The sequence below is a fragment of the Carettochelys insculpta genome, chromosome 3 (assembly GCF_033958435.1).
Source record: "Carettochelys insculpta isolate YL-2023 chromosome 3, ASM3395843v1, whole genome shotgun sequence".
Classification (NCBI taxonomy): Eukaryota; Metazoa; Chordata; order Testudines; family Carettochelyidae; genus Carettochelys; species Carettochelys insculpta.
Window position 1 is genome coordinate 167,608,598 of NC_134139.1, and position 15,808 is coordinate 167,624,405.

At 37.9% G+C, this 15,808-nt stretch overlaps 1 protein-coding gene across 1 annotated transcript in view; it reads left to right on the forward strand.

Annotated features, from left to right (window-relative positions):
- The window catches only part of CSMD1 (CUB and Sushi multiple domains 1), a 1,701,396-nt gene that overhangs the window by 1,489,465 nt on the left and 196,123 nt on the right, over positions 1 to 15,808 (forward strand). Inside the window, exons 42-44 of the mRNA XM_074989136.1 lie at positions 4,819 to 5,007; positions 10,955 to 11,132; positions 15,273 to 15,418. Coding sequence (XP_074845237.1) covers positions 4,819 to 5,007; positions 10,955 to 11,132; positions 15,273 to 15,418 — 513 coding nt within the window. The remainder of the gene's footprint in view (positions 1 to 4,818; positions 5,008 to 10,954; positions 11,133 to 15,272; positions 15,419 to 15,808) is intronic.

The window sequence follows — 15,808 nt, forward strand, 5'->3', positions numbered from 1 at the left end:
GACTTTCTCCCACTGGTCTACATCTTTCCTGAAATGTTGCACTCAGAAATGTATACAATATTTCAGTTGAGGCCTCATCAGCACAGAGCAGAGTAGAATAATTACTTCTTCTGTCTTGTCTTACAATATTTCTGCTAATAAAAAATGTTTGTTTCCTTTGTTTTGTACCAGTATTACAATGTTAACTTATGAATCCAAAATCCCTATCTTCAGTAGGCTTTACTAGACAGACAGTTTCCATTTTGTATGGCTGCAAATGATTGCTTCTTCCTAAGTGGAGAACTTTGCATTGGCCTTTATTGAATTTCATCCCATTTGATTCAGGCTGTTTTTTTCCAGTTTGTCTTGATCATTTTGAATTTTAATCCTACCCTACAAAGTACTTGCAACCCTCCCAGCTTAGTATTGTCCACAAAATTTGTAAGTGTGCTCTCTATGCCATTATCTGAATCATTGATGAAAATATTGAAAAGAAACTGAACCAGACTTGATCTCTGTGGGAACCCACTCAGTATGCTCTTCCGACATGACTGAACTATTGGTAACTACTCTCTGGTTGCCCAATCAATTATGCACCCATATAATGGTAGCTCTGTCTAGGTTGTATTTCCCTACTTTGTTTTTGAAGAGGTTGTGTGAGACAGTATCAAAAGTATTCCTCTTCAGATTGTATAAATCTTTTGCCTTTTAGTAAAATAAATGTATACTAAATAGAGCACTTCTCCCCTAGCCAGAAAGCTTGTTTTCCTGGTAAAGAAAGCTGTTAGGTACTTCAGTTAAGCTGACTGGTTTGTAATTTGCTGGGTTGTTCTTATTCCTGTTTTGGTAGGTTGGCACTATATTTGTCCTTTTCCAGTCCAATATATGGCTCCTGTCTCTCCTCAGTTAGTTCCCTGAATATTCAAGGATGTATTTTATCAAGCTCTGGAGATTTATAGACAGCAAATTTGTCTATGTAATTAAAATTTTCATTCTCTATTTTATCCTCTTCCTCATTTTTAGCATACATATACTCTGTGACATCAACAATTTCTTATTAATATTTTGGAGTGGTTGTTCGTGTGAACAATGATTATGTATGTAATTTAATAAACTAAAAATATCCCTTTCCCTTTTGGAAAACTTATGAACATATGATGGTGGTGATGATGATGATTACAATGTAGATACTTACATTCAAATTTAAACAATAGTTGTCATTAAATGTTTGCTACTCCAGTATGTGAAAACAATATAATTGGTATAGATAAACAACATGGCTAAGTCTACACTACAGAGATCTTTCGAAATAAGCTCTACCAGAAGAGATCTCTTCCGAAAGAACTTTCAAAAGAGTGTGTCCATGCACAAAAAAGAGGATTGAAAGAGTGATTTGCTCTTTCAAAAGACAGCATCCACGCATCCCCCACTCTTTCAAAATAACAGGACAGGGATCGAAAATGAAGACTGTTCTTTGGAAAGAAGGTTTACACACATTTTCTTTTCAAAGAAGCTTTTGAAGGGGGCACTCTTCCTGAAATGGGAAGGAAGGGGGATTTCGAAAGGAGCACCACATTCTTTCGATTTACTTTTGAAAGAATGCTTTCTGTGTGTAGATGCTCCATGGAGTCTTTCGGAAGAGCCCCCTTCTTTCGAAAAATCTTTTAAATGAACTTGCTAGTGTATTTGCAGCCCACATGAAAAAGCTGTCAAACAAATATATACCACCACAGTATTATATTTAGCTTACTTAAAAATAAGAAACTTTTCAAAGGCTGAAATTTCTTACTAGCACAATATTGGTGTAACATTTTGCATTGCCATATAGGATGTCTGGGTACAAGTGAATGGTCAAACATAAGGTTTGCACAAAATATGGGCTATTTTGCAATTACAGCACCTCTTACTGGATGATGTGAGAGGGTTATTGAATCTGCTAACTTTTGTCAAATTGCCTGCTGTGCAAGAGAGCACCAGGTGTGTAAACATGCTCTGTCATTAAGAAAACACAGTTCAAAATCTGGAAGTCTTACTGTGAGTAAGGTGCCATATAGCAATTTACTTAGATAAATGTCATTGACAAAACAGAGTTGTGTTACTTTTCCCCCCCCAAAACAAGAATTAGTGCTTTCCACAAGAAAAAATCTTAATGACTTCTGGACCTCACTATCTAAGAAACTCCTTTTCAAATTACAGTACAGTAGATCCTCGATTTATGCGAGGGTTACGTTCCCACACACCCTGGCATAACCCCAATTTCACATTAGACAGGGGAGGCTCTTTACCCCAGCAGAGCACATGTTCTGCAGCAGGGGAAGCAGCAGGAGCACCTGGAGCTCCTTTTTGAACAATAAGTCCTGGGTTCGGGAGGGCAGTTGTGGATGGTTAAGCTTGGCGGTGGTTGAGTCTGTGGGAGGAGGGGCAGGGTGGTTAAGCCTGGGGTCAAGGTTAGGGCTGGAAAGAGTCAGGGGGGAGGTTGAACCAGATCTGTGAGCACCTGTGGCTGCCACTTTCCTGGGGCTCTGGGGCCAGGAGCGCTCACAGCTGCTGCTTTCCCAGGGCTTGGGGCCAGAGCACCCACGGCTACCACTTCCTTGGGACTCCGGGGCAAGGAGCACCCATGTCTGCTGCTTTCCCAGGGCTCTGGGGCTCCAGGGCTGGAAGCACCCAAAGCTTCCACTGCCCTGGGGCTTGGTTGCAGCTGGGAGGAGCCACAGCCTTGGTGGGGGGTGATCTGGAGCCATTCGCTTGTGTTGAATGGGGCTGAGCCCAGGCTGTGTGGGGCTGGGGGGTTGAGCCAGGGCCAGGGGGAAGCAGAATTTTGAGGTGCACTTAACTAGTGTTAATGCGAGTTAGGTGCAATTCGAAATGGTGCATTTTGAGGGTTTACTGTAGTTAGTTCTACTACCATAACAGTGAAAATTAAGTATCAAACTAAAAACATGTTCTCACAGAATATCATGGGCTTTTTGTTTTATTCGCACTTTGAAGCATTATAGTGGACCAAATTTTCATTTATTTTACTTTCATACTTATTTTAAATCCATACATTAAATCTCAAGCTACTTTGAACTGGTAAAGGTCTGTTCTGGAGTTACTTTGTTTTAAATGAGTGAAAAATCTCAGCTTCTAGGCCTTATTAGACAACTGGTGTCAATCCCCAATTGTATTTAGGAATTTAACTCCCATTCATATTAAACTAATCAGCATACCTGGTCACTGGGAGCTTCAAGCGACCATACTTGCAGACACAAAGCATCTGGCGGCCCAAGAGCACCTAACTTTGGTGAACCTCATTCAGTCAACAAGCTGGTTATTGCCCACCCCATTCTAAATTAACAAGAACCTTAAAAATTTGTATTTGTTTTAAATTACTATGTAAGGCATTATCAAAATTGTAAAGCATTGTCCATACTCATGAGGAAATTTTTTCAGCAGCTCACAAGGTCCAAATTGATATTCAAAGGAAATTGTGCAGAATTATGTGGGTTCTTCAGTGAATTTCTGAAAGACAATTAGCCCAAAAATTTTGAGTGATGGAATTATATATGAGCTAGCGCTCTCATGTGGCAACTCTGTAAAAAGAAAGAATCAGACTAACATTTTCAAATGTGGCAACAAATATGTAGCCTGATTTTTATGGAGGCCAAGTACCCTCATCTGACTGAACATTTAAAAAAAAAAGCCCATGTTTGTTAACTCTGTAATTAATTAAATACAATAAAATAATTAAAGACAGTTGCTATTGATAGCTGTGCTTCTTTTACTAATGTTCACATACCTTTGCTTAGTGAATGTGAACCCAATTTTTTCCCTGTATATGAATAAGGTAGGTGTATTTGTGTTCTGTAGTAACTAATATTTGAAGTAACATTATTTTAGTGAATATCTGAAAATATTAGAAAAGCAGACTTTGGGGATGTAATATTTTTCAATTCATTTATTAAGAATACTTGCTATGTAAAGCCACGGAAAGCCATGTGTCTGAAATTTTGTTGCTTCTACTGATAGCATATGGTTTAGTTTTGCATGCTCTTTTTAAGTTATGAGTGCACATATACTATTAATTTATTAAATTGGTCATTTGTTTGTGTCTCTTTAATCTTGTATATTATAGAATGTTATGCCTTTATGTAGTTTGGTAGAAATATGGACAAAATACTAATTAATCCATTCATTTATACCAAAAAGTAGACTGTGTGTGTTGCAGAGAAATGTAATGAAAAGCAAATGCAGTATTAATATAGTATCATAATTGGTAATTATCCACTGTAAATCATTAACAACCAAAAGTTATGGAGCCTTTCAAAATACTCAGTTGATCACACCTAGCCTATTCTTGAACAAAAGATTTGATATAGCACTTACTTAAAACAGTAAGAAGACATCCCATGAAATTTCTTTCCATTACATATTTGGTAACTGCAAATGCCTAATGCACTCCAGAACAAATGTTTGGCATATACAGAAACATAAAGAGGATAGATTCGCTCAAAAGCTTGGGGACACTTAAACACATAAACCCTCCATTGATTATTATAGCCAACCTCTCAACGCAGGTTCCTTGAGCTTCTTCCTCAAACTTCTCCAATAGGCTGTTCTATCTAGTTGCTTTCCTTTGGAGAGAGTCATCATTCCTGCATTTTGCCTCTACCCCTCCACCATGGCTGACTTCTACCTTTCTTTTCCTGCCACATCATTCAGCTGGATGCTTCTTTTCTCATTGACACATAATGTTAGTTCCCTTATTAGTGGAGATGTTAGGCACCAGTATTAATCTATCCTCAAAAATATGAGATAATCTATTTTAACTTAATATTCATTTCTGTTTCCTTCCAGCTTACGAGTTACAAAACTGCCCAGATCCTCCTCCTTTTTTAAATGGATATATAGTCAACTCAGATTACAGTGTGGGTCAATCAATATCATTTGAGTGCTATCCTGGGTACGTTTTAATAGGTCATGCTGTTCTCACTTGCCAACATGGGATAAACAGGAACTGGAACTATCTTTTCCCAAGATGTGAAGGTAAATTACTGTTGTATCTCAGTGTCAGACCTCATGTTGCTCTTACTGTTTTTATTTGTATCTACATACTGTAGCTTTTCCTAAAAAAAGACAACTTTATTACAGGCAATTCTGGTCAAAGTATCAGTTGTAATTCTGCAACTCTCTTAGCAGCAAATTCATGTGTCCATAAAGGGCTTGACGTTACTGCCATTGAAGTTATGGACAGTTTCACTAAAGAAAGGGCACTTACAAAAGACAGTTTCAGCAATCATTGATAAATTGTGCAATGAAGCTTCTATTCTTTCCTTCAAGTTCTGCTTCTGTTTTCTCTGGAGCCCCCGTAGAATGTGTACTGCACACATTTTGCAATTGTTCCGCAGTAGAACTTTCATCTGAAAGGTGAAACGACAAAAAGGCCTTTGACAAAGCCCCCCAAAAGATGTTTTGTTTCTTTTTTTTCTGAGTGGTGCCTTGATGCCTGAACTGCTTTGTAAGACTGCATATGTATATATGGTATGTGCATGCATGTGTATGTGAGAGAAAGCATATTAGGATAAGAAGCTTATACTAGTTCTTTATTTTGACATTCAAATACAATATTGTGAAAACTCAGCAACTAATAATTCCAGAATAATTAGCCCAAATTACCTCAAATTACTGAAAAATAAATGGCAATGTCAAATTAAACATACAGGAGAAGTGTACACTATTGTACCTTTCATGGAATGCAAATGAACTACAAAGAGACAACACAATTAAAATAACATTTCAGAATTAGTAAACGAATTGCCTGGAGAAATGCAAAGCAATTAAAATGACCAATATTTTCTCCCTTTTGACATACAAAATATCCAGATGGAAACAGGAAATTAAATAACATTATATTTAAACTTCCAAAGAATGACATTCATCATTTTTTATCATTATTATTTTTTATTGTTTGTACGACAAAGTGGTTTCTAGGAAGTGACTGTGAAGGAGGCCGCATTGTGCTAGGTGTACAAATATAAAATCGTGGACAATCCCAGTCTAAAAAGACAAGACAGATAAAGGGATAGGGAAACTGGTGATGGAATATAAACACGGTGATCAATGTGAGGTAGCAAAAATGTTAGTGATGCATTTTTATTTTATTTTTAAGTTTTGATGGGGCTTTGTTTGGAAGAAGAGGATAAGGCTGACTTTGATATGAAAATGATCATGATGAGTATAAACAAGGAAGGTGAAGCAAATGTTCTGAGAAAGGTAGAACTACACCTTAGGTCAGGGCAAAGGTAGAAAATTTGGAGTGCATCAGTCAATGTGGTAGAATAGAAAGATGAGGCAAAGGAAGAGGTTGGAAAAGAGGAAGAAGAGAGAAGAATGGCAAAAAGTAATGGAAGAGAGAAAAAAGAAAGAAAATGAACAAACCAGTGGAAAGTGAATCATAAGAGAAAAAACCCCCACATGTTAAGTGGTGTTGCTGATGGGGGGACAGACTTGCTGGAACCCAGAGCAAAGTCAGAGAAGGAGTGGGGGCAGTCTACATGCTCTGGAAGGCGCAGGGACTCAGCTGGAATAGGCAGAGCTGGGGGCAGCCAGCCCTCAGTGCCTCCTGGAGCACTCCATGCCACCCCTCCACACATTCCTCAGAGCTATCTGGAATGCACTGCACAGTACTCCTGCAGCGATGTAAAGAGTCCACATTTCTGATTGGCACTGCTCCTGTGGTATTAGTGGCAGCAGCCAGGGGCTCCAGGCACCTTTGAATAGTTGAGCCCTGGGACAACTGCCCCCTTTGCACCTGCTGTTGGTGGGCCTGTGCTTAATATATTTAGTTTTCTTTAATTTGTTTTAGGGTTTTTTATAGCTACATGTTTTTTGTTGCTTTTTATTGTGTTTAATGTTCAAAAGGGGGAAGGAAGGTGTGGGTGTTACAGCCTGGCCCAGTCTTCTCTTCTGGTCTGTTACCAGTGCATTACACAGAGTCTAATCATGTGACCCACTTGCTTCTAATCCCCTTGGGTCTGGGTAGTGGCTGTTTGCTATGTCTAGCTCTGAGTCTCCCAGGCATGCTCCCACGTGCAGGATCTTGTCTTAAGATCCTTCTTGGGCAATGAAACGCAGACCAGCCACTTTAGACCCTGAAACCAGTTCCCTAATTCTTTAAATACCCTCAGCTGCTTAAATGCATTCCTTCAGAGTCAACCTGCCCATGGGAGCATTAGTTTCTTATTCAATCCTTCAGAAACAATAGAGCAAGAAAGCAAGGAACACTATCTTAGGAAAGAAATTCCTTTATTATAGACACTCTGTATTAAAAAACAAATCCTAAGCACATGACAGCAAACAAGAGAGGTACAGATAGTTGAAACACAATAAATTCACAGATTCTAGAATTCTAGCTGGGAAAAAGAGGGAGAGATTTGCAGTTGGATATGTGGTACAAGGGGATATGAGGATATTGCTGTTCAAGCAGGAAGCAGAATAAACACTAAAACAAATTTATTTTCCAATTAGAGATCTGAGTTTTGCCAACAAATATTCATTGCTTTAACAAATTTAGAATAAGTATAGAAATAAGTGTTCTCAGATATTGTTTCCAGTTATGATGAACTCAACATAAAAACAAATACGTACCTTGTCATTTCTGTTATATATGCAAACATACCCTTTTATATATAGACATATTCATTTATACTCTTTCCCGCTTAACTATGTCCCCTAAAAGACTTTTTTTTGTGTGTAACATATTTATTTTTATGCTGAGTGCATTATGGGTTTGTGTATATGATGGTTATAGAAGTATTGCTATTGTTCTGTTATGTCTACCTATTTATCTTTAAATTTCATAATAGCAAAGAGATATTTCATGACCTTTTTAGATAAATGAAGGACAAGAAGTCTGAGGGAATTATCCAGCAAAGCACTCCTGTTTCAGTGCAAGAAATGTAACATAATAGATTTACGAAGATATATAAACAGAGTAAGAACTCAAATGTATTAATTAGAAAAAAAAACAAATATGAAAATATACCTTATCCTTTTGCAGAATACTCCCCCCGCAACTTCCTCCCCCTGAAAAACAGTTAAGGTTACTAAGAGGATATCAACACTGAAGCTGGGAGCATGCCTGTCAGATCATGTAATCAGACTTGTGGTAGCTTGGTTCAAGCTAGCACATTAAAAGTTGCAGTGTGAACATTGTGACTTGATTTCTTGAAGCTGGGCTTGGGTAGTTAGCTGAAGCGTCTGCCACTGCTGCATCTCCCACTTTGCTCTAATCAGTGCTCTAACCTGAGCTGAGCTAGCATGAGACTATCTGCCTGGGCTAGAAAGGATGCTCGCTGCTGCAGCATAGACTTACTATAACTTAAAAAAAGCTATACTTACCTGTCACATAACTTGAAAAATAGAAACCCAGAAAAGCAAGAAAATGAGTAGTTAAAGATGCTGTATGCTATCCATGTAATAATAAACACAAACATATTTTTCATACAGGTTAAAATAAAAAGCATTCATCACAATAAACTGACCTCTAACCTATTAACAAGTTATATGTTACTATTTTAAGAAAGAGAGTTAAATGGGAAACATTAGCAATGAGTAGGTATCCTAACTTACAGTATAGTATTTTAGTATTTCAAATTGATGGTTTATTAGCATAATGTTGTATATACAGTTTTTTAAGACATGAGTATAATATTGTCAACTTATGATCAAGTAAGATTTATATGCAGACTTGCATTTGAAGCTGTTCAGTAGTCCTGTAACGTGTGTGTGGATATGTATTATTCACCTGTAGAATAATATGTTTTTTTAATTTATTTTCAGATTATTGATAGAAGAATATTTTGAGTCAGTTATAATAGTTGTTGTGAAAGGCGGTAGCCATTTGTGTATTTATTTGTGCTGAATGTGAATAATCTGTTTTATTAAAGGCTATGTAAGATTTACTATACATAGCCTCATATTTAAGTAGATAAGTTTTTAGAGTAACCATTTAGTAATTTTTGCAGGTTTTTTAATGAGGTGTTTTTGTTTTACAACTGAAAAACTATTAATAACAAGTGCTATCAAACTGTATTCTTCATTAGATTTTTATCTCCTTTATCAGAGTTAATGTCAAAGAACCATATTTCATTTAATAATTATGATACATTTTAAAAAATATTTTGCTACTACTGTCCTCTGCTCTGGTCTTCTCAAGTACCCATACCCATGCTTTGGGGCTCCCACAACTGGTGCTGCTGCCAGGGCTTCCAGGGACCCCTGCCCTCCAGCTGGGGTTCCCACAGCTGGAGCTGCCACTAGGCTTCCCCATACCAGCCAGCTCCCAGCTGTGGGGTTGGCAGACCCCCTCTGCCAGCCATCTGGGGATCCCACATCTGTGGCTGCCAAGGTGCCAGTACTTTCTAAAACTCCTTAAGCTACCATAGGTAGGGAACACTATGGAAACAGCAGACCAGATTTTGTGGATGGGCAATTTATGCTTGCCATAAGGCTGCAGGTTTGAGTTTCAATTGTATACATGTAGCTGCAATCCTATGGCTGTCAGAGTCTGTCAGCTGTCCTTGGGAGCTACTGAGGTACCCAAGAATCAACCAGAAGCAGGGGAATTTAACCAAATCCCTTTTACATTGGGCAAGCCTACCAAGGGTACTCCTCTACTGGCCAGGTCCTGAAGCTTGTCTAACATCACAGTGTTTTCAAACTAAAAGTAAGACAGACATTGTGATTGCTTCCTCTTCCTCCCACCTCCAAATTAGAATGGGTTGACTCTGAAAAGAGGTGTGTCCAACTCTCCTGAAATGGAAAGAGTATTATTCAAACTCAGGATCTATAAAGGTGTTTGAATATGCATATGTAGGTTGGAAATGAAATATGTAGAATTTGCCTCTTATGTATATGTCTAAACACCACCCCCAAAAAAAAGTGAAATTAAACCTCACTCTTTCCATCTTTTATTCTGACACATAAAATGGGCAAATTCTCCTTGTATTCATAATCATTGTCATTCATTTTCCAAGATACAGACGACAGGGCACGGTTCTAAAGAGACAGTGCCTTCTAAGAAGTCAAGAACACTACCTGGTTACAACCTAGACTTAGAATTTAATGTGCAACTATATGCTAATTTATGACTGCATCTTCATTTCATTTATAAAAAAGAAAAAAAGTAATGAACACACAAACTACAATTAAAGAATGGAAAAAATGGAAAACTGAGTTAAATTTGTTTTTGTGGTGGTAGTGGAAGCATAAACAGTGCTTAATAATACTTCAGAATTCTGTACTTGTTCCATTCAAGGGTCCATTCTGGGGGAGTTTTTTGTTTAACTTTGTGGTGATTTATACATGTTGTGGGTGTTTTTTCCCTTGAGTTCCTGATTAAGTAAAACAGAAAAAATATGATTTTAAAAATGGATCATAACCTCATTTAATGAATGCTATGCATAAGCAATACTTTGAACAGATTCTGGTGACTTTTAATAAACATGATGGCTATGTCTACGCTAGCCCAAAACTTCAAAATGGCCATGCAAATGGCCTATCTGCTGTTAGGAATAAGGGGATTTTGAAGTTGCCAGGGTCCTTTCGAAAAGAAGCTCCGTCTGGATGAGTCGCATGGTGGCGAGCTGTGTCAATTTCGAAGTTCTGCGGCTGCTGGCATTCTAATGAGGCACTGAATATGTATTTTAGCACTTCATTAGTAAACTTCGAAATGGCCATTTGCATGGCCATTGCGAAGTTTTGGGCTAGAGTAGACCCAGCCGATATGAAAGTAATTGAGAATAAGTTATTTCTTTTAGGAATATAAATCTTCTTATCACTGAAAAGCAACCAATCAAGGAAATTTGTTCTGACTAAGACTTTAATTATTTAATCCGGCAGATTCTTTAAAATTTTGGGCCATTTTTCTATTCTGTTCTCTTCAACAATAAATGTATCCCTCCTGGTAATTTTCTGTTTGTTTTCTCTTTAGCTCCTTGTGGCTATAATGTAACCTCTCCAAATGGTACAGTTTATTCTCCAGGATTTCCAGATGAATATCCAAATTCAAAGGACTGTACATGGCTTATTTCTGTCCCTCAAGGCCATGGAGTTTACATCAACTTCACCTTACTACAGACTGAACCAGTGAATGACTACATTGCAGTTTGGTAAATAACCTTTCAATATAAAATGACTGATGCCTGGTTGATTTGTCCTTAACTCTGAGTTTGTAGCTGTGACTTAAGGAATAGGTTCCAGAAAAGCAGAATGGTTAAGATTAAGATAAAAACAGAACATTATCTAACTACATAAATGGACTGTATCAGTTCCCCATAATACAACATTCTTACAATAGTATTTGTTTCAGGTTATTAGAGAAATCAGGTGGGTAATATCTTCTATTGGACTCCCACAGAAGTTGATCAAATAAAATATATTACCTCATCAATTTTGTCGCTGTTCAGGTGAAAGCAGCTGATAACGATAATGTTCAATTTTAGTTGTTGTTCTTGGTAATCAGATTTTTAAAGTGAAAATAGTAAATTAAAATATAGGATCCATGTTAATTTAAAAATAATGGATATTAATATCATGATGCATTATGTAGAGGAAGGGAAAATATCTAAGCCATTTTTAGCCTCAGTTTTTTAGTTCTTTTTTATGCTTGTGCATGTCTACTATGATGTAGGCCGTGTCTACACTGGCACAAAACTTAAAAAAGGGCTGCTTTTCACTCCTGTGTGGCTCATTCAAATGGGTCATTTTTGAAAGGACCCTGCCATATTTGAAATCTCCTTATTCAAAAGGACCCCCATCTGGAGAGAAAAGTGGCAATTTTGAAGAACCATGACTGGCATGCTCATGAGGCCCTGAATATGCATTTCAGCACCTCATTAGTATTCTTCAAAATGGCCATTTGCCTGGCTATTTCGAAGATTTCTCTTAGTGTGGACATAGCCATAGTGCTCCTTGTGCACTGGTTTCCCTAGTAGTACCCCATACAGTCAGCCCAACCCAACAAGTTTGTTGTGCTGCAAACAAGGATCTAAAGGGCAGAAACGCCCTACCCCCACCTTCAGTTCCTTCTTACTAGCACTGAGAGTCTCTGTCTACTACTACTTAGTCAATCTACAGGTGTTAAAAGTTCTCCCAAATTTCATTTTCTTTTAGGGTTTTTGGTAATACACCGCTTGAAGTTTATTCCTTTTGATTTATTCCTGGGGGAGGTGGGCTGAGGGGTGGGTATATAGTCTGGTGTGTCTCCAGTTCCCTTCATGTACCCAGAGAACTTATTCCAAGGTCCCAATGGTTCATAACTTGCTCGGGCTGCATGAAGACTATGCCTGTTTAATTAGCCTCATTCTACTGCCTCAGGTGCCTGAGGGAAATATGAGAAACAGGTGTTCAATCTGTTGCAGCTTCAAGACTAAGGTGGATAAGCTGAAGGAGGAGTAATACCAATGTGTCCTTATGCATGCAGATCTTAGACTGAGTCAGAGCCCTCTTGGTCATCTAACAAAAGCTCTAGTAGACTTTTCCAAAGTGTTCCCCCAGCTGTGTCAGCAGAAAGAGGCAATAGAAGATCCTAGTCTCCAGGACAATCATCTTTGAAGTCCAGAGAATCAGACTGGCTACTTTTCTGGTGGTGACAGAAAAATCTTCCTTGCAAATACTGATACCTCTAGATATCTTTTGCTGTTATCAGTGATCAAAGACCTCCTACTGCAACCGTGAGGATGAGTGAAGCACCCCGATCCTCAAGTGATGTACTTCACACCGTGGTTCATTAGTGGTTGAGTATGGACAAAGCACATCGCTCAGCCACTGTTAAGAATATTCTTCTTAATAGTAGCAAACCTTCTTACAGAGTTGGTTACCTGAGTAAGTGGAAGTTTCCCAAACTGTCTAGAATTCAGACTATTCTGAATTATCTTGAAGTCAAGTTGAATTTAGCATTCAGTTCAGGGTTCATCCAGTGGCTGTTTCAGTTTTTATTCTTTGAACAGAACTGTTTCTACTCCTCCCATCACAAACAGTTACTTGAAAGGTCTTGACAGATTATTTCTGCTGTTCAGAGAACAAGTGCTTTCCTGGTACTTGAATCTGATGTCACCTGTGCTTATGAACCCCTCACTCACTTATAAGCCATTGGTATTTTGTTCTTTTCTGGACCTATCAGCAAAGGCAGAATTTTTAATGGACAGCACTTCTGTCAGGAAGTTAGATGAACTGAATGAATTGGTTGCATATCCACCTCACACAGCTTTCTACATGGTCAAAGTCTAGCTTTTACTGCACCCTAATTTCCCCCCTAAGGTGCTCTCTAACATTCACATGAAGCAATCTATTTAACACCTAGTTTTCTTTTCAAAACCACATCCACACAGAGATGAATGATCAGTGTCACACATTGGCTTTTGGCCTGGATAAAACTAAGCCTTTCCAGACTTCTTTCATTGGTGTGTCAGAATCAGATCACATAAGAGATCATCTGTAAATCTGACTACCCACAGGGATCAGCCGATGTATCACAATGCTACAGAGTAATGCCTTGTGATGGACACATTCATGAAGAACAGAAATTTGACTGCATTTCTGGCACATATCTCAGCAGTAGATATGTGAAGAGCAGTGGCGTAATTGTTGATCCACACTTCTGGCAGGCATTATTCATGGTCTGCTGCTTCAAGGAAACATGCAGATGAAGTCTAGGTGGTCCTACCATGCCTCTTTAGAGGAGACTTCAAAAATTAGTTTCTGAGGTAACAGCTTGGGAGTGTAATGACATATGCAAACATTTAAGGAAGGAAAATATGGTTAGTTAACTTGTTGGAAGTCTTGATGTTTAGGATGTGTTGCATATGTTTGTTATACAGTGCACCCTCCTTCCTCAGCACAACAGAGTCCACCACTGGGTTCTAATGAAAATAAACTGAAGGCGGGTAGATCATCTCTTTCCTTTGTATCCTCAGTGTGAGCACAAGGAACTTGGAGGAATGTAGCGTCATCCCATAGGTACTACTAGGCAAAATTATCTGGCACTGCTGCATAAAGCACACACATATCTACAGTATGACAAACATATATAACATACTTTAAAGAACAACTGTCGTAAGTATGTAAATAACATTTAAAATTATATATATATATATATTCATTTAAGGTAGGATGGGATAATTTTCAAATCTGCTACTGCAGTGAACATTGCATTGAACATTTGACAGATAACATTTGTTGTGTACATAACATTCTATACACCATTTAAAACATAGTTCATGGATACTCTGGTTTTACATATATAATATATTTGCCTGTGGTCAGGAGGTTAACTTGATAGGCTTAAGATAGACAAGACATGAATTAATGCACTGGCTTTTTATCTGTGAGAAGCAGGACTGAACTCATCATAGACTGAAGTGAGCAAATATTCTGATCTAAAGATAGTGAAAGGGCAGAAGCCACATGATTTCTGGAGTATAGTTCACTAAAGGACACATAACAAAAGCTTCTTGTTTCAGCTTGGGTTCAGCAGATGTAACCTACAGAGATCCAACAAAAAAAAATTCTAGAACTGGGAAAGTAAAAAAAGTATTGGAATTGGTCTGACTTTTACATAATGGCTGGGTCTACACATTCCCCTTCCTTTCGAAAGGGGCAAGTTAATGAGCAGGTTCGAAAGATGGTAATGAGGTGCTGCAATGAATATGAGATGTAAAGTAAAAGTGGCGGAATAGTGTATGTATGTGTGTGTGTGTGTGTCCTGCTGTTGTAAAATTCAGAATTCTCACCTGATGCCTTAGCATAATTCCACAGCAGTTGAATAAAAGTGCCAGCATTCAAACCCTTGCTCCCCTGATTGCAGTAGGACCACTGGCATTTAAAAAAAAAAAAGACTTGTACGATTTGACTTGTAGGCAATAAAGGTATGCAGATTTCAAGAGTCCTCCAGACAAACAAAATGGTTTGTTTTTCTGAGGTACAATTCATTTATATGTGAAACACAGAAAAGAAACAGGAATGCAGAAAACCCCAGCATTCCAAAGGGAATCAGTAAATATGTTACCTGTGCAAAAATTAAAGTGACCATGCATTTGCTCAACCTTGTCTCAAAGGACCAGGATTTGAAATCAGAAAGAGTATTCAACATTGCTTTCATAGACTGAATGCAAATGAGATAACCTCAACCAGAGTAGTTAGGATTAACCCGCTTTATCAAAAATTTAGCCCACTGTCAGAAGAAAATATTTTTAATTTACATTTTAATTATAGATTTTTACTAAAGCTACTTCTTTTCCTTTGGTCTCTAGGGATGGCCCTGACCAAAATTCACCTCAGCTGGGGGTTTTCAGTGGGAACACAGCTCTTGAAACAGCTTACAGCTCCACCTATCAAGTTCTTCTCAAATTTCACAGTGACTTCTCAACTGGAGGGTTCTTTGTCCTCAATTTTCATGGTCAGTTTGTTTCCTAGTTTTGCAGATGCATTTATGGATTTTATGACTGTTTCATAACCGTGATGTCCTTATTGATCAAATAAATTATCTGTGCTTAATTGAACTGTTATTTTAATGTAGAAATGCAGATTTTTTTTGGACATTTTGAATTCTTTAGATATTAGTTTTAAACTTTTGACAAACTGACCTCTAATTATTGAAAGTTGAAATATTTTGTTTTTCATATTTTGTGGTCAAATCCTGACCTATCTTTTATGCAAGATTTCACTGGTATTATTTATGTGTAACTAGTTCTTGGTTGACCCTCACTGTGTGCGTGAATGTTATGGGAGGTTTGAACACTTACTCTACCCTCAGGGCACACAAAGAAACTGAGGAATGATAGTACCT